This window comes from Hyperoodon ampullatus (assembly GCF_949752795.1).
Source record: "Hyperoodon ampullatus genome assembly, chromosome: 8".
NCBI lineage: Eukaryota > Metazoa > Chordata > Mammalia > Artiodactyla > Ziphiidae > Hyperoodon > Hyperoodon ampullatus.
In genome coordinates this window covers 87,803,856-87,828,425 of record NC_136921.1, presented here as the reverse complement: position 1 = coordinate 87,828,425, position 24,570 = coordinate 87,803,856, and the positions used below count along the sequence as shown (strand labels likewise).

Sequence of the window (24,570 nt, the reverse complement as noted above, 5' to 3'; positions counted from 1 at the left end):
TTTCCAGAAGTATAGAAGTTTGCCTTAGGCTTCTCTTTCCAAATAAAATGACTATCTTAAAATAATATTCATAAATAAATCCACCTAAATATGGGTGTGTCTGAAATAGAACCAACCTCCTAATACAGCAGTAACTGTGGCTATCAGCATGCTTCGTGCAGCCTGGGGTAGTGGCAGCCGGCCAGCATATTATCCTCTGATCCATTGCTAGTCTACTTCCTAAATGTTATAAATATTCATGTATGCCATAGAAAGCTACAAAGGGCTTTATTCAAACATTTTTTTGAATATTCCTTTATGTTCCCCCCAAAGGAAAGAATGTCTGCTTTTTTTTTTTTTGGCATAAGGATCAGAGTGTGAATTCTCTTTTGTTCATACTCATAAATCCTGAAAACCAATATGCAACAAATTCTCTAATCCTCATTTCATACCTCAAGGGTGAAGAGGTTCAAAATAAAAATACTTAGGGTTGGCATGGTAGTTCACTGTGACTGTGCAATGTTGCCACCAAGAAAAGACATCTGTGTTCCCGACTACCCTGGTGACTTCTGCCCCTGGCAGGGGCTCCCTCAGGGGATACAGCCTACCAGCCCCACAAAGGCTGCCAGCTCTGCTTACCACCTTGGTGAGCATGATGAATGACTGGGAAGCTGCACGGACATGAACCTGAAAAGGGAGACAGACACATCCTTCCCCAGGAATGCAGTAATAACACCAGCCACTAGTGGGAGTTGTAAGTGGTGGTGGTATGGGGGCACGGGTGGGCTAGTTTATGGGGAGAAAAGGTTGGAAAGTTGGCAACAAGTGCCAGGTGGCCTAAGCCCGGTTTAAAGAACATAACCAAATCTTTTTGAAATTCCAGTTCATTTTTCAGTAACACCTAATTCATGGAAGGGTAACTGTAAAATCCAACTTTCTCATGGTGTGATTTATCAAATGAAGTAAAATTGATCACTGCTGGAGCAGAGAACTTAACAGTATTCTTTCAGTATCCTGTCTCTCCTTTTCTTTCATAGTGATAGAACCCCCCTAATTTTGAGTGGGGCACATAGATACCCAAAATAAGGACTACATATTCTAACTTTCTTTTCATGGGACTAAGTTTCTTCTGGCCAATAACATGTGAGCCAAGGGGTGAGTGCGATTCCAGGTCACATCCTTACATGAAAGAAGCAGGTCTTCACGTTTTTCCTTTTCCCTACCCTCTAGCTGAAATGGCGGTGGTCCACCATCTTGGACCATGTGGATGGTGAAATGGCAAGACAGGAGAAGGCTGGACCCCGACTGCTTCCTGGAGCAGAGCTTCCATACTTGGACATTTAAGTGCGAAAGGAATAGACTTATCTTGCTTAAGCCATGGCTACTTAGGTTTCCACTGTTGCAGCTGAACTGCTGTCTGAGCTCTACAGTTGCTTTCAATCGAAAGTGGACTTTCTCAGAGCAGGATGTGAAGGACCTCTCTCCTCACTGACAGGCATGTCAGAATCCACTGCTGTGGGCACGAAGTACAGAAACAGGGAAGGGGAACTCCCTGAACATCCACTGAATACGATCTTGACTCTTCCTTCCCAGGTTACGGATGAGACACACCAAGACCTAAAAACCCAGGTAAATCAGCTTTCATCCTCCTTGACAGATAGTTCTGCTGTTCTTGTTTGTTCTGTTAACTTTAACAATCAAAAGTTCTAAAGCTCGGTCAACTCTTTAGGAAACTCTGACTTCTACGCCTCTGTGCACATGTGTATTTTACAGTCAGATGGTTGGCTTAGCCACCCCTTGGTCTGTATTTCTGCCTAAGTGATCCGGAAGGTTCTTTACCTATTTGCTAAATCTTTCATTTCTGGACAACAAGTTTTCTTTTGAGAAATCAGGGAAATATGTTTAATTCTCCATACTAATAAGTGAGCAAAGAATGTTTTTACTTTGATCATAGAATGATTAAACCAACACAGTAATAGAGATGTTCCTACCCTACCCTTGGTGTGCAGGGTAGAGGAGAAGACTGCTGAAGAAATATTTGCCCTCTAGTACAGGGTGTCTTTGAGGAGTGTGGACTCATGTGGTATTTCCTAAGAAGTTTACGACACGGGACATAGTGCTCAGCACTTGCTGCAGTTCTTTACCAGGCTGGGCTTTGCAATATGCTCACCCCCAAAGTTGAATGGTATGATCCTTACAGGATGACTGGGGGATGTTTCGAATTCTGGAGTCACACATAGTAGCTGGATTTCGGGAAACAATTAGAACAGTTTTCTGATAAGAATGCTTACAACGCTGTATGGCTTACAGGAAGCCTTAAATACTCTGGACCTACCAATAATCCCCAGGGGTAGATGGTGTGACCACAATCCCCATTTTCTGTTGGGGAAATTGACCCATGGAGAACTTAAGGGACAGCTACAAAGTGATGAAGCTGAGAACTGACCCTCGTGTCTCCTGAACTCCGAGCTCTGAGCTTTTCCTTTAGCGCCACGTCCATCACTGCAAAGCGAACCCCCGGCACGTTCTCACCCACACAGAGATAACACCTACCACCCCATCCATGCGGGCTGCAGCCAAAGGATTTAGAAGACAATGGAGCATTCCGTGAACATGCACTGTCGCTAAAGAAAGGCTTTAGCAAGACCTGCCTTATTGCTTCACAGAAGGTAAGAAAAGAAACTGCAAAGTAACTAATGCTTTTTGCGGGGGGGGGTCGGCTGGAAAATAGTGACTATGTGCCAGTTCCACACAACTGTTAACTTAAAAAAATTTGGTTTTGGTTATGAAGATTTTCAAGTTCCCACTCTTGGGTGAACTTCACTGGAATAAGCAATACACACTCAGATGACTACTGTATAATAAAGATCCTCTGTAGAGTTGCCTTTTACCTACATGCACTAAAGTCAGCCTCAGCAGATAAACATTTCAAAGGCATCCTGGGGCAGTCTAGCTCCACAAACCTTACAACAAAACAACAACATGGAAGTCACTCTGGAACATTCGTGCATTTTAGCAACAGGCAGCTAAGGATGAAGCACACGGCATAAAAGCTAGCCGCTGCTGTGAGCCGCGGCACAAATACTATTCAATTTCACAAAAGAGAACTGACAGACTAAAAGAGGTAGCCAATTTGAACTGAATATTTCACAGCTCCTTTATGTGTAACTAGCTTTTTAACATGGCAGCATATATGGAAATTACTTCCTTTATTAGTACAAATGCAAATTTTATTTTTAAAAAACATCATGGTTAAGGTTATAATACCATACGTACCATTTTTTCAAAGTTTACTAGATTGTCAATGAATGTCTTGTTCCCCTCATGAGTAAATGTCATATCTGCAAAGAAATAAAAGTCACATTCGAATCACTAACAGAAATATGTCATACTAAGAAAACAGAATAGTACCATTAGATTATGCTGGAGGATTTGCATGACACTGCAGTTGAAAAAAGCCGATAATAGTTCCTTTTATGTTTGTTAGGTGTTTACGTTTCTAAAGCACTTTCCCTGAGCTTAGTAAAATTTCCAAACTAACCCTCTGTTGCACTATCAAGTCTTTCAAACCATGCACAGATCCCTGCTCCTCCAATAATCTTTCCAACCCTTTCAGAAAAGTCAGGGCTGAGAGGAGATGATGAGGAAGGTGGAAAGATGGGCTCATTCTTCCCAAGGAGGTCAATCTGATTAGGCCCCTGTTCATTTTCTTCCCCGCACACTCACCACTGACTCGGCCTGTGCATTTCCTTGGAATTACCTTTAATGAGCAAAGGCATGAAGGGGATGAGAGGAGGGTCCAGCTTGGCTACCGTCAGCCTGTAGGCCCTGTGGTTTCTTGAAGGATCCTTTAGAGAAACAAAGAGATCCTGGTTAATGACTAGTGACACGTGCACCACCCCCTCTACCTCCCAACACACCCAGCCTTGTCATCTCCCAGTCGGGGGAGTTTTGAATCAAGTGTAGCTACAAAAGAGAGGTGGCTTTAGTACAACAAATTGATTTTTGTTTTAAAACAACTTCCGGTATCACATGAAAATAATTTACTTTTTGTTTCCATTTTTCGTGGAAAGGGAGATATGCCTCTAGGGATCCAGGGGAGAGATTCCCGTTGCGAGCCCATAGGAAAGGTAAAACAATCCCCCAGCTGCGAGATTCCCCTTCTCCTGAAGCACAGCCTCCTGCCTGGGAGCCCAGCTCGCCCTCCTACCTGCCTTGCGTAGCCAGTCCCGACTTGCCTTCTCTGAAACCCTCCATCACTGCTGCCCAGTCCCACTCACTCCTTTTCTGTCCGTTAACACCTCCCAGCCAACGGGGAAAAATAATTTTGGCAAGCTGAGGAAAATGCAGCTTCCAATCCCTAGCCAACCTGTGCTAGATGGAAAGGATCCCATTACACTGCTTTTCTTAGTTACACAAATTGACCTTATGTGGGACATAAGTCCTGTTTAAGTTAGTACCTGAGGGTGCCATTCATTAGTCGGACATGCTTGTTTTAGCAGCACTAAAATGGGATCATAAACTTCTTAAAGTCATACAAGGACAGATAAAATTTCTGAAATGAGAACTTCAATTCAGCTAATCAGAAACTGGATTAATGCAGACAGTGAACAGAATAAAGGAGCCACTGTCACTTACCATTAAACTTTCAAACTCCGCATAGAACTTCTTGAACTTGCTTGGCAGTTTCTGTTAATGAAATGAAAATGCCACACTCATAAGTCAGATTCAATATCTAGATATGTATCATGTATTACCATTTCTAGGGGAAATTATTACTTTTGGCTCTTAATCAAACATCTCTAAGACCGGCCAGACTGTAATCTGTCTTGTCATTTGAGGATAATCTTAGAGAGCTCGTCTTTTAAAAGTCTTAACCTAGTTGAACCAAAACTAACTATGGATGCTTTGGTCTTAACTGCTTTTATAATGTTTTCTGAAATGGGTTATTCATAAAGAGGGCTGCATTCCCAGACTACAAGTGGTTTGGCATTAACCCTGCACTGTTTTAAACTCTCGCATTCCCACAATTAGGAATTTAGCCCAGAGAATATTAGGATTAACTGTTTTAGAAACTACCTAGGTTCAACCCTCCTCCTCCTTTACAACGTAAGCTACAAGAGAACAGGGATTTTTATCAGTTTTGTTTATTGCTATATACTGAGGGCCTAAAAGAGTGTCAGGTACAGAGTAATTGCTCAATACATATTTATTTGACTAGATTAAACCTGTGTTTTATAGACGGAAGAAATTAAACCTCATAGATTAAATGACATGCCGAAGTCACACAGCTGATGATGGTCAGAGCCTCTGTAATTCACATCTCCTGCCTCCTTTTCTACTGCCTCTATCATATGCGCTATGCTTTCCTACACAAGCATTTCTCCCACAGGATTTCTCTGCCTTGCTATAATACAAAAATAGATAGTTCTATCAATTTAGTAATTTCTCATGGTTATATTTTGGCATATGATTCAATACCACACATTTACACCGTAGGTCAATGATGAATCATCTTTCAGTCTATTGGTTCTCACTTTGCTTAGGTCCTGAGCTTATAGTAAAGCTGAACTTTTCTAACAGTGTCACACCAAGACATAGCAGCGTGACGTTCCCCATCCCGAGACCGTGGAAGTGCTGACCAAGTCCTGGGCCTTGAATGCCCCGCTCAGCTCTGCTTCGCGCAGTGAAGTCTACCATCAACAACTGACGCACCCCATCAATCCACCCAAAAGCTCCTCTCTCTTCTTTTTCTCTCTCCTCTGAATGGGTTTGTCATATTCCCATTGAAACACTGTAAACCATCTTATTTTGTTTCTAGGAACTAGTCTCCTTGTAATGTCTAAACTCATTGTCCTAGTGCCTCTTTTCAAGTTGGGTTTCAGGGAAACCTGATATCCTTGTTTAGCGGGAAAAGTTCAAAGGGATGAAGGCTGGGATGGGCATCAAGGGATACAAGGGTCTCATGCTCCATGGAGTGTCCAAATCACCACGCTAGGCGATAACTTTCCGTGAACACAGACAATTTACAAAATTAGGAGTGAGCGACTTTTTTTTTTTTTTTTTTTTTTTTTGCGGTATGCAGGCCTCTCACTGTTGTGGCCTCTCCTGTTGCGGAGCACAGGCTCAGCAGCCATGGCTCACAGGCCCAGCCGCTCCGCGGCATGTGGGATCTTCCCGGACCGGGGCACGAACCCGCGTCCCCTGCATCGGCAGGCGGACCCTCAACCACTGCGCCACCAGGGAAGCCACCCCGAACGACATTTTTGGTTAGATCTGTCACTGTAGTTCTCTTTCTGCACTTAGCTGACTTTTGGGTCAAAAGCCAGAGTGCATACGGTAATAAAACACGTGGGTCTTAATACTTACCTATCCACATCCCATGCTTTCGGAGCAGGGGTTCTCAACTGGGGGCAATTTTGTACCCACACCCAGGGATATTTGGTGATGTCTACAGACCTTTCCTGTTGTCACAACTGGGGTGGATGGAGGGAGAGGCGCTATGGTATACAGTAGATTGAGGCCAGGGGTGCTGCTAAGCCTCCTACATGGCGCAGGACAAATCACCCCCCGCCTCCGCCCCATTCAACAAAGAAGAATGACCCTGCCTGAAGTGTCAACACCACTGAGGCTGAGAAACTCAGCTCTGGGTTCTTACTCCCACTGGCTTTATCTCAGAGGGGTCTTTCCCCTCTATGCTGGAGCATTCCCTTTGCCGCATGGCTTCATTCTGTTTTCTGTCTTGTTCACTGACTCTCTCACGCGTGTTTTATAGTTCCCAGAGGGCAGGCACTATTTCCCACGTTGCTATTGCTGCCATCGTGTTACTCACTGTTGTCGTGTGGGAAGCATGTGGGAGGGTCTTGGCAAGTCCAGGCAGATAAACCCAAATCAAAGACGCTCAAGAATGAAAGCTCTTCCTACAGAATGATCCAATTACATTTCACCTTAAGAGATAAAGGCTTACACATGATGAAAGGTGACTCTCCTCTTTCCAGCAATACGCAAGGATGGAAACACAAGCTCACAGGCTGATGTGCTCCTTCCTCTCCCCGTGGAATGAAGGACTGGCCAATAAACTCTCTCCCTTTGCTGCCCCCACCCCGCCCCCCAAGCAGCCTCCTATTTCTCTCTTTAGACCAGGAAAGGGGATTCTGAGAGGGTTTCCCCCATGCTATGGCCTTAATGTCTAGCTGCTGTTATGTGCACCTATATCTGGCCTTCCTGGACCCCATGAGGCTTTATACCTTCTTTGATTTTCCCAGCCAAATCATCTGGACTCTGTGAGAGAGTGAAAAGCTGGAAACAAGTTGGGGAAAGCAGACTCTCTGAGAGGCAACCCTAGATCTCTAAAGATTCCAAGAGCTGTGGGCTACAAGAAGGGGAGGCTTGCACCCTGGCTTCATTGCTTAGGTTTATTGGCAGCATTAACTTTTACTAGCTGGACGATGACCCAGCCAAATGGCATGCAGGCCTTACCAATTCCCTCATTCCTATATTCAGGGGATGAGCTGCTGAGTGCAGCATCTGCTGGGAATTTTCAGAGAAACCCAAGACAGAAGGACCTGTGAGGACCTGTCCTATAAACAGTGGAAACATTGAGGAGGAACAGAGAAAGAAAACAGTTTCAAGAGGGAAGTAGGGAAGAAAATGTTTCGAGGAAAACATTTAGAGATGCAAACAGCTGCCTTTGGTGCCTTTTTACAGCAGCATTGCAAATTAAGATCTGTGTTACCTACTCCTTGCTCTCTTTTTGTGTCCCATTTACACATACTTTTTTATTTTTAGAAAGAGTCTATTTTCGTGTGTATGTTCTATTAGAGATTAATATTTCTTTGACTACATACCACATGTAAGGGGTCAGGCATATTTTGAGTACTTAGCTAATGAAAAATGAAGCTGTTCTCTAGCACAAATAACCAACTATCAACAAACCATCGTATTTGCTACAGAAATTCACAACACACCTGCATAACTTTTGCACCAAACCGAATTCTAGCCAACTGTTGCTCCTCCATACACAGAGAGGTCTGCTAGGTAGTTAGGAGATACTTGGTACTCAGCTGGGCCAAACAGTTGGCCTTCTGGTTAATTCTCCCAGGAGCAAAATGACTACTGGGATAAAAATGGATCTCTGTCCTCTCTTAATTACAGATAAGGCTTATTTAAAAAGCAAGAAGCAGACATTTCAGAGAACAATAGGATCTATGAGCAAGATGAAATCATCCAAGCAATGCTATACCTAGGAACTAGACTTATTATTATTTACATTGTATAGTCCAGGAAGCTGAGACCCCCCCTCATCCCCTCCCCCCTCTACAACAGGACAATGCCTTTTAAAATTCACACTCTGAGGCAAAAGGAAACAGGTCACCTCCCTCAAAAGTGTCCCACCTTTCCCACTGTTATACAAGCATGAATGATATTTCTATAAAAAAAGGCTCAGGGCCTCCCTGGTGGTGCAGTGGTTGAGAGTCCGCCTGCCGATGCAGGGGACACGGGTTCGTGCCCCGGTCCGGGAAGATCCCACATGCCGCGGAGCGGCTGGGCCCGTGAGCCATGGCCGCTGAGCCTGCGCGTCCGGAGCCTGTGCTCCGCAACGGGAGAGGCCACAACAGTGAGAGGCCTGCGTACCGCAAAAAAAAAAAAAAAAAAAGGCTCACTGGTGAGCCTGTGTTTTGACTCTTAAGGCAAATTCGCAGCTGGATCTCAGCTGAAGCTTACCTCCCACGTTAGTGCCAGGCGGCTCACAGCAACATTGCTTAGTCCCATGACGATGGCGAAAAAGGAATTCAGATTCTTGTACTCCTTACAGCTGAAACACAAGAGGCACATACTGGAGTAAAATGACACTTTTGAGTGAGATTAAAAAAATGAGAGTTCTATTTTCTGATGGTCATTAATATTCCTCAGGACTCCTTTATGAGAGCAGGCGATGACACATTTCATGCTCTGTGTAAGTTCCACTTGGGTGACCGCATTCTGCTGTTTGATTTCTTACTGTAATTTTAGAAGGGTGATGGTTTGGGCCATGTAGGTTCAGGTTTTGAGGAGGAAGTTCAAGACACCTACCCTAGGGATGGCTATTGTAATCCCAAAGCTTGCTAAAAGCCTTGTTGGACCTGGAGGGAAACATCTCACGGGCTAGGAAGAGAGAAAGCAAAATGTCCTTGGAGACTTCCAGACTTTCAGGCTGAAGCTGGACACCTCAGGCTCTGGCAGCATGAGAGGGAACTAAGGCAAATCACACTGCTGCAGCCACCAGGGCTTCTACCTGCCATGCAAATGCTTCTAATTTGTTGAAAAATGTCAACTTACAAATCATGATCCCTATATAGTTAATAACCTAAGCAACTGACCAAAAAATGACCTTACTTTGTCTGTTTTACCAATGTCGATGAAGCTGATCATTCTGAATCTGTACTTATGCCATTATTAGCTTTTATGAATATATATTTGGGAAGAAGAATATTGTGGAACAAGACCAAACGTTCTTATTCGAATGCAATATTTAGCTCAGGTACTTGTTTAACTTAAAAAAAAGAAAAAAAAAAGGAATCTTCGACTTCTTTATACCAGCTCCTTGCAAAGGGAAAGAAGAATTCATTTTGCAAGGAGCACAAATCCTTTACCACAAATCAGTATGGTTATCTAAGTTGACTACATCATAATTAAATCTTCTTTGGATTAGCATTTTTGCAAAAGGCTAATTGTTGCATTTGCTGCCTGTGTACTCCTTGCAGAGTGATTCATAAATGGTCTGTGTGGAAATGGGAAAACAGATTTAGAGAAGATATGGTGTGTCTCATGCACCGCTGAGGAAGCAAGCGGGGCCTTCGATGGGCCGGGGTGGTGGCTCTCAGGTCAGGGGCTGAGAGCAACGTCAGAGTCCCTGGACTGAAGGCAGCGAGGCTGGTCACGGACATGTTTGCCTTTGTCCTATCTGTGCAATCATGAAAGCACACGCAGGACTGCAGGGCTGCCTTTCTGCTCACTGCTCTGGTTACCAGCTAACTTTATCACCTTAGGTAAGTCACGAAATTTCTCTCTGCCTCAGTCTCCTCACCTGTAAAAGGCGAGGATAACATTTGGACCCCCAACTTCACAAAGTTCTGGGCAGGTCAAAGAGCTTCAATAGAATATATCGAAGTTCTCTAAAAATATCATGTAAAACATGCCAACTGCCACTAGGTTTAAGATCTCATTCGTGTAGATCTTGGTTTCTGAGTCTACAATCTTCTCCAGCTGGGTTGTGTGAAGAGTTCTACTGTGTAGGACAGTGCAGGTTAAATGACATAAACCAATTTATTCCGAAGGCCAAATCCACCCATAATCAGAAGGAAGAGAGATAAGAAAGGCAAAGACATTAAAAAAAATTCCTGAGTTTCTGAAAGGCTCTCCTATGCTGCCCTGTAAAATAGCAGGATTAGGCCCCCAAAGGTTTCCTGGTCTCCACGTCTGTGTGCAGACCTCCTCTCTCCTCCCTTGTTGCACTCAGCACTGCCAGGCTAAGGTGAGGAGGGAATGTGCTCCTGCTAGCAGGGAAGCACATGCTGTCACAGTTTCCAGTCATCTCCTTCCAAGTAAACGGAGGCATTTGTTCCCTGCGATAAGCCTATGCAGGCTCCAGGGGAAAGTGGCTACACTCTGAACCAGAAATTCATAAGCAACATTTTACCAAATCTTTCTTTTAAAAGGTAGTTTTTCCAAATTAAGAGATACCAGCATTTGAATCCAAGAGATCTGGATATCCCGTTGAACTCCCAAATTTTGGCAAAATAATTCAAGGCATTTGGCAAGCTGACGTGTGTAAAACGTCAAGCAGCGTTTGCTTCTTTGTTTAGCTCTGGAAATCAGACTCTGTACGGGATCTAAACTATTTGGCTCAAGAAAACTGCCCAGCTGGGGTCACTTGTGCTCCCCACCTTCCCGTGCTAGAGCTCCCTGGGTTGAGAAAAGAAAGAAGTCTCCCAGCCACAGCCGCATTTAGCATTTTATTTTTAGCACTGTGGTGATACCAAAAACAAGGAAGTAAACAGGAGGCTGTCAGGCATATCTAAATAGCAGGAGAAGATTAAATTCATTTCAGGGAGAAATCTAACTGGCCCCTGCAGTAAATAAATTGTTTCCCATGAAGTGCTGTTAAATAGAATATTTATAAGATGCTTGCTTTTTCTGATGTTTATGGAGATGATTTTCATGGACCAGGTTAGCTCGCCTTTATGCATTTTATGGATTTTATCCCGGCTGAGTAGGATGCACGGTTGTACGCGCATGTCCCCACTGCCCTCTACTGGCAAGAACGTGTCGAGTGAGACCTGGACTCGCCCGGCCTTTCAAACAGAATTTTGTGCAGAACTTTGCTGAAGGAGTCGTTTATGCGGAAGGAGGCACGAAGTCTGAGTAGTTCAGAGCAAAAAGAGGTCACGATTTTAACTCGAGCATCAGTGCTGCAGGATGTTAATTTATATATTGGTGTCACGTATTACAAAAGCTAGACAAAACACATCTTTCGCAAGAGTTCAGTGATACTTACGCCCCTCTGGTTGGTCCTGGTACATAAGGAGATTTTATATCTCACTTTTCTTTTTAAGGTGTAATCTAAGGGGACAAAATGAAAACACAGCGCAAACATTTTTCTCTCTCCAAGCGGATGATACTTACTGGGCCGCGATCTTAATGAATTTTTTTAAGAGCTGAACACGTTTGCTAGGCTGGGAGCAAAGGCAAATCTCAGTGACAACCCAAAACTGAATTTCATTAAACCTCCTGAGGAACAAATCCAAGTTTGCTGTGGTCTTTTTAAAATGATGCCTTCCAAATGTGTGATAGATTAGCTCCAGCTAGAAGAAAGGAAAACAATGTCATGTCTTTGTCTTTAAATCAAAACACCAACTTGGCTCCTCCATTTGACGTGACAAATTGATACTGGTCAGCAAACGTAAATTCAGTCACTGACCAGGATTCAACTTGAACTTCAACTTGAAGATCTTAATGGCTCAGTGAGGCTTGTTGAATCTGTTAACTATAAACTAGGTGCCACTGGCTTAATATACTCAGGAAGACAGAGCTCACTGTAAATCATAAAGATTTTTCTTTAACACTTAAAGGCTTTATAACAGCCTTTATTAATATACTCAGTGATTTCCAAAAACCCTCGCGTGGCTTCCACATTGCAGCACGTATTAACATTTACAGGCTGCATCCAGAATTGCCACGATACCTACGAATGAATGCTCTAAATGGAGCACCTTACCTCATGCACACAGCTGAAGAGGTCCCAATCATAAACTGTCATCTGGTATGCCAAATCTTTGGAGCTCATCAATTCAAAAGTTCCCATTGTTCCAACAGTTGGGCCCTCCTGCTCTGGCAAGGGAGTCTATGAATAATAATGCAAAAATGTATCAGAATCTCAAAACAGACACGCTGAGTGCTGTCAGGACTTTGAGGGAAAAGGATTCTGGAGAGGCTTTCAGGAATATCTTGAAACTGATTTTACCCAGAGGAGAAAAATGCCTTTGCTCTTAATGCTCACTTGCTTCTGTGCCATTTTTATAGTAATCATCATCACTCTAATCAATTCCACTGACTGAAAAAGATGGACCATGGCAAATAAGATTCAGTGAAGACTGACCCATGAAAGTTCTCTTCTGCATGGGCCTGGGAGCTCCCTGGGAATGATTCCTTTTCCCTGACAAACATGTAAGCAGTTCTTAAGGACTTTCTTCTCCTATTTCCCACTGAAGCCATTCCAAAGCAGGTACTGGCAACAGTGGTAAAGTTGCTGCATCTCCATTTCTCATAACACACTGCCTGGGGTACTAGGTGACAGAGGGCTATGTGATTACATGTGATTATATATGATGTCCAATTGCTCCACTTTCTGAGAGATGCTGAGCTAGGAATGATAGTCACATGGTCATGGTGTTTTGGGCTAGGCATCAGAAAACTAAACTCTGCTACTTTCTGGAAGACCATTGGTCAAGACTTTCCATCCAACTTATCTCATTTTTATTTTATGGGAAATGAGTTATAGTGCTTTTCCTTAATAAGATGAATGGTTTGTATATATTAGAAACTTACATATAATATATTAATACCTATTGATCTATAATATGTTTAAAGTTACAAAAGTCACACGAATTAAAAGATAATTTCCCCAATATGATGCTAAACATATTTGGATATTCAATATTTATGTTGGAAGTACTAATATCGTTCACATTCTATCATCATCATCATTATAATCATCACCTATAACCTTGACAGTCTATGAATGGCCACTGCATTCTGGGCATTTGAAAGTTTGCAGTTTCAAAAAGGAGTCAGCCCTGACCAGCAAGTACAGCACTGCACGCCAGTAAAGAGTCAGCTGCTGGCATTCATTTGCACGTATAAAGGGATGGACAGAAGCATCAGAAAACACCTGACTCCCAGATACACGGAGAAACAGGTGAGGAAACCTGAATGGGCTTTTTGAGAGTTAGTAGGCGTTTGGAATGAATGTGTGGCCTGAAGAGGTTCTTGGAGAAAGAGATAGGCTTTAAAAGATGAAACAGACAAAACTGGGTGGGTTTAGAATGGCCAAGTTTTCCCTGAGTATCCAGGATGGTCTGTCATAGGTTGAAGGATGGTGTGAGAGGCATGAAGATGAGGAAGCCGTCATGAAACTTACTTGGCAGGAACAGAGAGCTCAGGGGACCCAAATGGACAGCTTGAACAGCTTTACAAAGTCTTTGAGTACCAGGTGGGAGTTAGGGTTTTGAAACAGACCAGGTTAGTGCCAGTTTTAGAGAGCAACAGATTCTACATGTAAACCCCACTCTAATTACATAGACTTGGATGATTCCCTCATCTCTTGACTGTCTGTTTCTAGCTCTGATGAGTTGGGGCCCCAGTACCTAGGTACCTAGGCTTGTTAAGGGAATTGGATGGGAATCATTTAAGTGTGGCACATGAGCACAGTGCCTAGCACAGCGGAGGTCCCCACCAGCCCCTCCAAATTAGTTCCCTTCCCAGCTGTGCTGCACCAATGCAGAGGTACAGGGAAGTGTGATGAGTACAGGACCCGGATGTATGAGCCACATACTGTTGTTCCTGACTCACTTTATGCAGGGCACAGACAGCATGGAAGAAAAACCATTATTCCAAAGTTTTAAAACCTAGGGAACCGACCTGAAGCTGATGGGCAAGTAGCTTATGGAAGCAGATAAGGAGAATGGTTTCAAGCGGGGTAGGTCTCAGGTAGAAATGTCGGGGAAGCTTTTAAATACTTGGTGCGAGAACTCTGTCTCAGGCTCAGGCTGGCTGTCCACATTCTGCCTTCCCTCTCACCCATGTGCTCTGCTGTGGACCTGCCCTCTGTTCCTTGGGTTTTCTCTCTCCTCAGTCTAACTGACTCCTTATCTCTTTCCCTTGAGGTCTGATGGCTTTTCACAGAGGGAATAAATTAACCCAACAAATACAGGGAAGATGCCATTAAATTCTTTTAGTCATGGAGGCTGGTATATCATCCTGAATCCCTTTTGAGAGAAAAACAGAAACCCCTGTTGAATCTCTACTTTTTTTGAGTGAACAGGGCTCACCAAGCAAAGGGCAGGCCGATCCCTTCCCTCCGTGAACCACCAGAGAGGCAATCTGAGCAGCACAGAGGGCTCCTCTAACTGAAGTGGGGAATTAACATACTGGCCCCATAGGAAGCAATTCCTTGGACCATTTCCTCATAGATATCCCTGTGGAAATTTCCTTGCAGATGAAGTGTAGCAGAGCCTATGTAGGGTCTGCATTACACAGACAGATCTGAAAAGTGCCCACACAGAGGCAAAGAACTCCTATAAACTGATTCTCTCTCTCTGCTTTTTTTTTGAGAGCTGACTTCTCTGGTAAGCCTGGATGGTGGTGATTGGGAGAATAGCACTGTTACCCTCCCATTGTCCAGATGAGGAAACTAAGACATTAAAAGGATGTGCTGATTGTCAGTGACAAAGAGGTGGCTAAAGCAAGCTGCCACCTCAGCATCCTCTTTCCTCGTGCTCCCACACCTCTGTGCCTAGCTCTGCAATGGCATTTGTCACATTGGATACTCATTACACTCTGGTGTCCCACACTATACTGTGAGCTCCCTGAGGCACAAGGACCATGACGGATTCATCTTCAAGACCATCCTAGAGCCAGAATCATCCGCCTGGAATGATATAGTATAGGCCCTAAATAAAAACCTAAGGAGCTGGTGAATGTATAAAAGTATTTAGAATGAAATTACAGTGTCATGGGGTTTTATTGTAAGTTGCTCTATACTGACATTTATGTTTAAAATGTCAAGGAAGTAAAGCTCTAGAATCCAAGCCCTTAAGCAACTACGATAAATTACTGGCACTCTACTAATTCTAGACAACACTTCAGCACTACAATTTGTTCTGTTCCAGGCTGTCTGTGTTAGTTTCATCTCCCAATCTGACCATAATTGTCTTAAGGGCAGAGGCTCTGGGACACTGGCTTAGTGTCACACAGAAGCTAGCACTTCATAAGTATGTGTTGACGGATCAAAGGTTTGGCCAACATTCTGTACTGCAGGGGCATCCTGTATATGACTCTTCCTAGATGGACTGTCCTCAAAGAAATCTTTAGAAAGCCAGAAGAGGAGCTCCGTGCCTACAGTTTTGTGAGGCAGGGACAGCTCGACCACTCCTTAGAAACAACAGCATAGCTGGCAGCCCAGTGAATGGCAGAGGACCGACAGGGAAGAAGTTAGGCAAGCTCACGTCTGGGTACTTGCTGCAAAGTAAACTCCCTGCAATTACTCCAGACTTAAAATGGAAGACGAGCAAGGACTAAGAATTTGTAAGGCTGCAGGGTTGTGTGCAAGTAAACAGAGGCTTAAAAAGTTAGTATCTGCCCCACAGGGAGCTGGAGATGGTCCACACTCTCCATCTCTACACCACATCATCGGACACTGCGGCCAAGACCCAGCTGGCAAGAGAGGCCCGAGCGCTGTGTGGCGAACACATCATGTGGCACCTTTGGCAGGGCTGCGGCTGAACTAGCTTTTGATGGCTTTTGCTTCCAGAAGAGAGCAGTGTAACTCATCCACGCCATTTTCTTCCCCCAATCCCTCAATACTGGGAAATAATTATTTTTCAGGAAGCCATGAATGTAGATGATGAAAAATATACGAAAAGGACCGGGGGCAGACTCAGATCACACAGCGCTGGTGGTTGGTTGAGTGAGGCAAGGGCGCTCACGGGCCAGACGGATGAGGGCGGGGCGGGAGAACTAACGCCCCTTCTGTGAAGCTCCCCTCCAGGTGAATTCAAGATGTTGCAAAATCTGCTCGGCGGTGAGACAGTGCACAAAATAGCTCTCCCCAAACTAGAAGGTCAGATTCATGAAGAGGCTAAACAGGCTCTAAAAAGTCCAAGGAGGGGAATCTTGATTTACCTACAATGTCTGATCTGATTAAACTGAACGTATATCACGCGTCACTTGTGTAGTTAAGTTTTCCCCCTAAAACGCAATGCAGTTTCCCTGTAGTGCCCGTGTTGCACTTTTCTTGGTAAAGAAGCCCGGTGTGTCTAAAGATGGAAAAAACGAGTTCTCTATCCCCTGAACTGGCCCCACAGGCTCTCTCTCTAAGATACTCTAGTAGCTGCTCACTTCTACGCCTGTTACAGGAGAAATAGAAATGAACCCTACCAGCTGCAAAAAGAAGAGAGGGCCAGTCACTTATTAGCAAGGGCCAATTAAGCCTTTACTCACAGAGAGCTGGGTGGGGCCGCGAACACTGTTTTGGAGACTTAGGAAAGGCAGCTGGCCTCTGAGATTTCCTACACAAGATGGAGAGAGCCCTTTCAGGGAACAGCATTTTCCCTGGACCGGAGAGTGGCTCTGCCATAATGCATTTCTACATCCCCCCTAAGGGGTAGGATAAATTGCAACATCTTGTCTTAAAACATTATTTCTATCCTGGTGTCTAAGTATTCAGATTCTTAATAGTAATATTTAAACCGGGGACATTTCAAGGACGTGAATTACTACAAAGAGTTCTGAAAGCTGAATTATGCCCCAGTGGTGGTGTTACTTGGCGAATTTCCACAAAGGAAAATCTAAAGCTCAGAGCATCTCAAATGAACACCTGAGGCTTACCTAATAGACTGCAGAAAAGAAAAAGACAAGTAGCGTTCAAGATTTTTTAGCAACTAGGTTCAACGTGACTGCAAAATTAAGCTCCAGACAAGTTTTTCTGATTGCAGACGCTGCTCTGAGGTGGCCATCCACACCTACCAGTGAATCGAATTTCTCTCGCGGGCAAGCAAACAGGCGTCCATTAATAGTGAGCGTCGTAAATACTGAAACATCATTAGGTTTGAGCACCACCTTTTCTGTGAACATAAAAAGCAAGAGATTGCCTATTAAATGCACCTGAGATTCACTGCACTGCCCTAATCACACCAACAAATTGCCAGCTTGGTGAATTACCGGAACACGCAGAGTGACTGCATAAAATACAGTACTGAAGGAACCCACTGAATAAAAAAGACACAGCATTCATGCAGGCACACGACACTCAGGATGCCGTCAGAAATGACCACAAAACAGGAATGGAAATACCCGAGGGTCAATTCACCCAGTTCTGCATACAGAAACCGCACCTGCTTTTTAAAAAACAAGTTACGCTTCCAGATGGTAATAACGCCCAGCACTCTGGAGATGCCAAGAGAACTTTTAGAAAACTTAGGGGGTTTTTGAGATCCCACATGACTTTAGATGTAAAATTTATTACCGTTTTATCACTCATTCCCTAATTTGGAGGGCAACTGCATTATTAGATTAAGTCTTCTATATTTAAAAGATAATTCATACAATAAATATTTATTTAGCATTTACTGTATGCTGGACACTGCTCTAGGCACTGAGGATACAGAAGGGAACAATACAGGAAAAAAAAAACCAAAACAGGACTTCTCTGGTGGCGCAGTGGTTGAGAGTCCACCTGCCGATGCAGGGGACACGGGTTCGTGCCCCGGTCTGGGAAGATCCCACATGCCACGGAGCAGCTGGGCCCGTGAGCCATGGCCGCTGAGCCTGCGCATCCGGAGCCTGTGCTCCGCAATGGGAGAGGCCGCAACAGTGAGAGGCCTGCGCACCGCAAAAAAAAAAAACAAAAAAAACCCCCGTCCAGAAAGAGCTTATATCATAGTGAGGGATGCAGATAGTGCCAATGTACCAGAGAGTAAGCAGCGAGGAGGAGAAAACAATATAGCAGGGAAGGAGGCTAGGAAGTATGTATAAGGGGGAATTTTAGAAAGGGAACTGGAGAAAGGAAGCAGGGGGCCTCCATGAGACAATGACACTTGGGGGAAAACCTGAAGGAAGTGAAGGAGGCACCTGGGATAGCTATGGCGAGAGTGTGCCAGAGGGATCATCACGGCAGACAGACATCCTGGGTCGTGTGTGCCGGGAACAGAAATGGAAGGGGATATCTTGGGAATCCAAGATGCATTTAAAAATCTTACATCAGTGGAATCATTTGTCTTCAGACATGGCAGGGATGGCTCACCCAATCTTGAAGGATCTTCCAATAACTATCAACTCGTACTGGACAAGTTAGCCTGACGGCTCTGTCCTCCAGGCTCTCACTGCAATGCATGCAGACCCTTCCAAAACTCTGGCTGGCATGGACTATAATTATTTATCTATTGTCTCCCTCACCAGCCTGTGAGCAACCTGGAGGCCCAGGCTGTGTCCAGCACCTCCTCTCCTCTCACAGCCACACTAAGTGGCCAGAAACTATATGAAGAATGAATAAACGACATTTCAGGAAAGCACAGAGCAGTCTAGTAATCCTGCGAGGGAAAAGACTTCTCGTTTTGTTTGATGAGCTGAGTTCCTGCCCTCTTTACTGGGAAAAGAGGAAAACCATCATCAGCTGAAAAGAACCAGCCTGTGGCCACCTCCAACTTCACACTTGTGAAAACCTACAGCCTTTAGCTAGAAAAGCCAGGTGCCCTCTTAGGGCCCACATTTCTCAGAGCTCCAAGGTCTTAAGCTTTTTTTTTTTTTTTTTTTTTAATTGCAGTATGGTTGATTTACAGTGTGGTGTTATTTCAGGTATACAGCAAAGTGATTCAGTAATATATATACATATAGAAACAGATATTTACATATATAGTTTTTCAATTCTTTTCCATTATATGTTATGACAGCCTTAAGCTTTTTTGTTGAGGGTTTATAGGGAAAGAACTCCAGGCTGACATCCACACCAGAGACCTCAGTTCCAACTGCCTTGGATAGATCATTTCACCCTTTTCTGCTTCAGAGTGGGTACCTACAGGATAGGGGATATTAGACACTAGCCCAGCCCGCCTCTAACCACTTTATTTCTGTTATTTTTGGGAGCATACATAGCACCTATTTGTCCCTTTGGATCAGCTTGGAAGGGCCTCGCTAACTTCTGGCAGGGTTCTGTTTGGATGGGATATTCTGCTTTGCAGAAGGCTGTTACCTCCTCCGGAACTCATCTTGATGATGATCAGGCCTTCCCCAGAGCCTAGTTTGTCGGCAACTGCGCTGAGGACTTCCTTCACCGAGGCAGCCACCGGCACCCGGATGGTTGTGTAGGTGTGGTCCATGCAGTAGACTTTAAACAGAACTATTGGGAAGGCAGCAACAATAAGATAAGTTGGTCTTGTGAGTTCTTAAAAAAAAACAAAAGCTATACAAAATGTTTAGACATCCTCCGAAATTTGCACCATCTTGCCGTTCTTAAGATTTGTATTTATTTGAACTCATGTATGCCTATGCCTGCCTCCTTCTAAAACTTCTTACCTTAGCATTGGTCTAAGAGAAGTCCATGACTGCCAGCTCCAGTTACGAAAACCACAACAGATATTTGTGAAAAACCCACACACGGGTCATGCGAAACAATGAGAAGTATGTTTAGGCCAATTTTCTGGGTCTGCCTTTGTCTGTGAGCCTTTCTTTTTCACAATACCGGGAGTGCTGTGTTGTAGGCAGATTACTAGGTTCCTGCTGCCCGGTGCAGTGGTGGGGAGGCAACATGAACACCTCTGCAAACAGGAGTGCTTCCGCCTGGGGCCGTGAACATTTGCGGACATTGCTGCTCACTTGTTCCCTGGTTTGTGTACTCGGAGGCCAGGCCAGGTGGCACGGGTGGTACTCAGCTCAGCAGACTCATATGTGGCACCCAGACGCTCAGCTCTGAACACATAGATCTTGGAGGCAATTCCAGCCCCTGTAATTCTGGAGTTTGGGGCACCGCTAAATTACAAGAGTCATCTGTGGCTTAAGATGAAGATCGTATCGTGATCATTCATCTTATTTTGGTTGTGATTCTTTGGAGAAATCTTAACCAAGCAAACAATAACAGCCAGCATCTCTGCCTCCCTGATGGCTGCTAACGAGGTACTGCTCAGGGCCAGAGTGCTCTCCCTGGGTGGGAGCCTCGCTCTGCAGGTGCCCCTGGCGCTCCACCTCAGCGAGGCACCTGCAAAGCGCCAGCCACCCTCCTGCCACGTTGACAACGGGTGCCTGAGATAATCTTTCTCTCCTTCAAGGAAAGGTAGCAGTGGGGGAGAGGCAGAATCAGGGGAGTGTGAACAAGCACCTCAGCTCCAGGCACAGAGTTCAAGAACATAAATAATTGGAATGCAAACGGGCACCTCCAAGCAAACCATTTGGAGTACACAGGGACAGCCAAGAAAAGCTGTTCTGTGGGCCCAAGGGGTGATTCCCAGGGGGGAAGATTTTATTCTGACTTTAAATAATCTGCCCAAGTTGGAAGACATTCTCACCTTCATCAGAGCCACGGATAGGCTGGCGCTTCTGGGCTCTCTCATCGCCTGTGTTGAACTGCTGCAAAAGAACTTTGTGCTGTAAAAAATAATAACAGCAGCAGCTGTCACAAGGAATGAATGACAAATGAGCATTTGCAACTCAGAGGACACACATCTGAGCAGAGTCGAGAAATAAAGAAAACATATTTTGTATTGACAAAGATATCACTGTCCTATATTGCAATATTATATTTCTGGAGAACTGTCATTCTACAGGGCACGGTTAGAGACTCCTAATCCGTTGCCACTTACCTTCTTTTGTGGAGCCTTTGCATCTTCTGAACTACGAGAAGTAGAGAAAGCACATTATTTAATACTGTTGGTACTATTATTTTAAATTGCTTCATTTGTATATAACTTTAATCTTACATTAGAAAATGAGATCACAGCATCCCTTCAGGAGGCAATACGATCCTCCTTATTTTAATACTGAGAGGCCAAGGCCCAGAGGAGACAGCTAAGAGATCAACTCTTGTCACAGACAGATCCCTGGTCGAACTGATGTTAAAAGCCAGAATTTCTCGATCTCAAAGTCTATTTAGTAGCCAGTATTTAATCAACGGCTCAAAGAACAGCATGTGTAAACCTTCTGTGTTGCCACTGAGAGGACACAAATATTCACCACCAACAGCACTCGCGGCCCAAAGTGAATTTACCATATAAGTAATTCTCCTCAAACTTTCTTTAGATGCCACTGACCACTTTATTACTGGATTCACTGCCTTGAACCAAAGTGACCCGAGTTTATTGAGTTAGACACTCAGAGAGGATCTCTGGCTCCTCAGGCTCTCTCTCGGCAGCCATCCGGCACAGAAGGCAGCTAAGCGGAATCTCTGTCCTTTTGTTCATCTGGCCTGACTGCACCTCCTCACCCGATGCTCAGATGGCTCAAATCAGAATAGCGTGTGGTTGTTGACAAAGCATCTTTCACCTTTTGGGAGGTGGGCAAAGGACCTCCTGGAAGATGATGTGATTCAGAGGCAGCAGGCACTTACTTGATGAAAGCACACCCCAAAGCCAAGCCCTTCCTTACATTTGCTTGACAATCTTCTCCAACTCGGGCAGTTGCTCCTTGAGGGCAGCAATCATCCGGGCATCATCTGATACAGACACATAAAACTCCTGTAATTGGCAAAGGTCACAGGCTTTTAACAAGAACTGCAAAAGGTACGTAATTCTGTAAAGAGCAACAAAGACGTGTCCCTATGTCATCTGCCTCACTAGCATCTCCAGACCATGGTTTCATGGACTGGGGACAAAAAAGTAAAAGAGAACATTATGGCATGCCTAAATTCAAAATTGCAAGTGAGAAAAAATTTTGGAAACTGATGGTGGTGATGCTTGCGTTACATTGCGAATGTAATTAATGCCACTGAATTGTATGCTTAAGAAAGATTAAAACAGCAAATTTTATGTTTGATATATTCTACCACAATAAAAAAATTAAAAAAATTGAATTGCAAATGAATTGTTTATATGATATTTATACAAAAGGCAACGCGATGCAATGTTCTGGAATGGGTTATTTTATAGTCTATCCTTTAAGAGCACTGTTTTCACCTCAATGTTTTTTCAGGGAAATTTTAATATTTATTTTGAATATTATTTTAGTATTTGTTGTATAATATTTACCACTAGTCGTGGTTAACTGTTGGTGGTAAAAGTACAGTCGTGGTTTTCAGCACTGAACTGAAATTCTGCTGAGTTTATGTCACCAACTCGGGACTCTTCACTGACGTCCTGGGAACGGCCCCGCCCACTGAGCAGCAGCAGCCGTGCCCTGCTTTGTGCAGGAGCAGTGGCCTCCCCAGCAGGAGCTGAGAGCTGTGGCAGTGGCAGCTTCACACCACTTTGGCTCATCTGTAAAGTGGTCCTTTACTCAATGCAATGGGTAGAGGCCATGACCCAATGACCCAAGCTACTATTATTCCTCTACATTTTCAAAATCCTTTATCCCACAGCCGTGAGGGACTCTTATCGTCCACCTTTCCTCCCAGCCTCACTTCTCTGCCTGCCAAATGACATGAGTAAAAAGGAGAGAGTGGGGACGTTTCTTTTGGAGAATTCATTCTTGAACAGACAGACTGATAAGGTTTGAAAGAGAAGCCACGCTGCCTTTTGCCTGCACAGGAGTAAGGTCCCCGTCTCAGATTTGGAGGATAGAATGAGTCATCAAGGATTAAATGCCCAGGTCGATGCTGTAACTCGGGCTGGAGCCACGGGAAGGAAAAGGGAATCTCAGCTGAAAGCAGTGTTTACACGGTAATCATGTCCCTTCAGAACTTCCTCATGGCCCCAGGAATTCCTCAGTAAAGTTACCTGCTTCACTCTCCTCAAAAATATCCACCATTTGATCTAGTAATCCCACTCCTAGGAATATAACCAAGGATAGATCTATTGGCACAAAAGTGTTCACTACGCTGTTATTCTAGGAAGGTAAAAATGGAAATGATGTAAATATTCAATAATATGGGAACAAATAAATATATCTGTGGCAAGGCCATTAGAAATTTTTATTAGAAAGACTCTACTGACATGGAAAAATCCTTACATCAAGTGGAAAAAGCAGCCTGTAAAATGATGGGTACTGTGTGATTACAACTACGGAAAATATAAAAAGAAAATAACCAAATGAAAATACAGTAGAATGCTACTTCCAGTTATTGAATTAGAGTGTCAGGATAATGGATGATGCTTTTCTTTACTTTCCTTATAGCACCTTTCTGATGAATGAACATGTTAACAGAATCTAGAATTTGCAATTACAGTCCCTCCAGGGAAGCTGCCATGCCTATGGGTAGTCCCTGCATTGTAGGACAAAGGTGCATTCTTGGAAGGGATGACCCCCACGTACCTCCAGGAAAGCCATTGCCACATCATCCTCTTGCAGGACGTCTCCATACATGGCGGCCCACTGCAAAACCAGGCGGATGACTCGTCTCTTATTGTTGAGGGCATAATCCATTTTCTCTTGTTCTGTACCTTGTGAAGGCTGTGCATGGTAAGTGCCAAGGAGTCAAGGAAGATATTTAGCCATTCACTGTGCTACTTGCAAAGACAGGGTGACAGATCCCAGCTTCAGGAAGCCTGCCTTCTGGACTACTGGAAAACCTTCCTTAGGCCCTCAAGAAAACCCTCACCTGCACATGGGTTCTGGACCAAATGCATACAAACCCAGCTGACTTTGCCTTGATCGTTGCCCAAAGAATTAGACTTGCATGGCTCCACTTGGACTTGTGTGTTGACAAGGATTCTTGTTGCACCTAGCTCCGGCTCTCATCACATTCCCTGCCTGCCTGCTGCCCTGCCTTCACCTCTAGGGCTGGTAATGCTTCCTGCTGTTGCGCCTTGCCACCTCTTGTTGGCTCCCACAATTCTGGACACATCTCTACAATCCTTCATTATATGCACTTCAGTTAAACACTTACGAGTGGGCATCTAGTCCTGCTGGAACCGTGACTGACACAAAAAGCACATGGGAAGGAGGTGAGGCTGAGGTAGATAAACTCACCGAGGGTTAGGACAAGGAAAGCTTCCTGCTGTATCCGTCTTCCGGTGAGGGATTCAGACAGTTTCTTTTAGATCCAGTTTTTATACCATCCTTTTTTCTCTTGTTCAGAACCATTACTTAACTCTTATTGGCTTTTTGTGCATCAGTGGTTAGTCATCTTAACTATAGATTCCTTGAGGCTGGGGGTAACATTATTTTTCTTGTATTCTGTACCGTGCCTAGCAC

The 24,570-nt window shown here is 44.3% G+C and overlaps 1 protein-coding gene across 1 annotated transcript in view; it reads right to left on the bottom strand.

Moving 5' to 3' along the window:
- Positions 1-24,570, bottom strand: part of RAPGEF4 (Rap guanine nucleotide exchange factor 4) — a gene marked incomplete at its 3' end in the record, with an annotated part of 310,629 nt that overhangs the window by 11,145 nt on the left and 274,914 nt on the right. Inside the window, 12 exon segments of the mRNA XM_079709744.1 lie at positions 3,256-3,320; positions 3,740-3,827; positions 4,618-4,668; positions 8,704-8,794; positions 11,644-11,822; positions 12,236-12,361; positions 17,263-17,360; positions 19,484-19,630; positions 20,793-20,871; positions 21,087-21,117; positions 21,868-21,956; positions 23,689-23,826. Of these exon segments, the coding sequence (XP_079565870.1) occupies positions 3,256-3,320; positions 3,740-3,827; positions 4,618-4,668; positions 8,704-8,794; positions 11,644-11,822; positions 12,236-12,361; positions 17,263-17,360; positions 19,484-19,630; positions 20,793-20,871; positions 21,087-21,117; positions 21,868-21,956; positions 23,689-23,826 (1,182 nt within the window).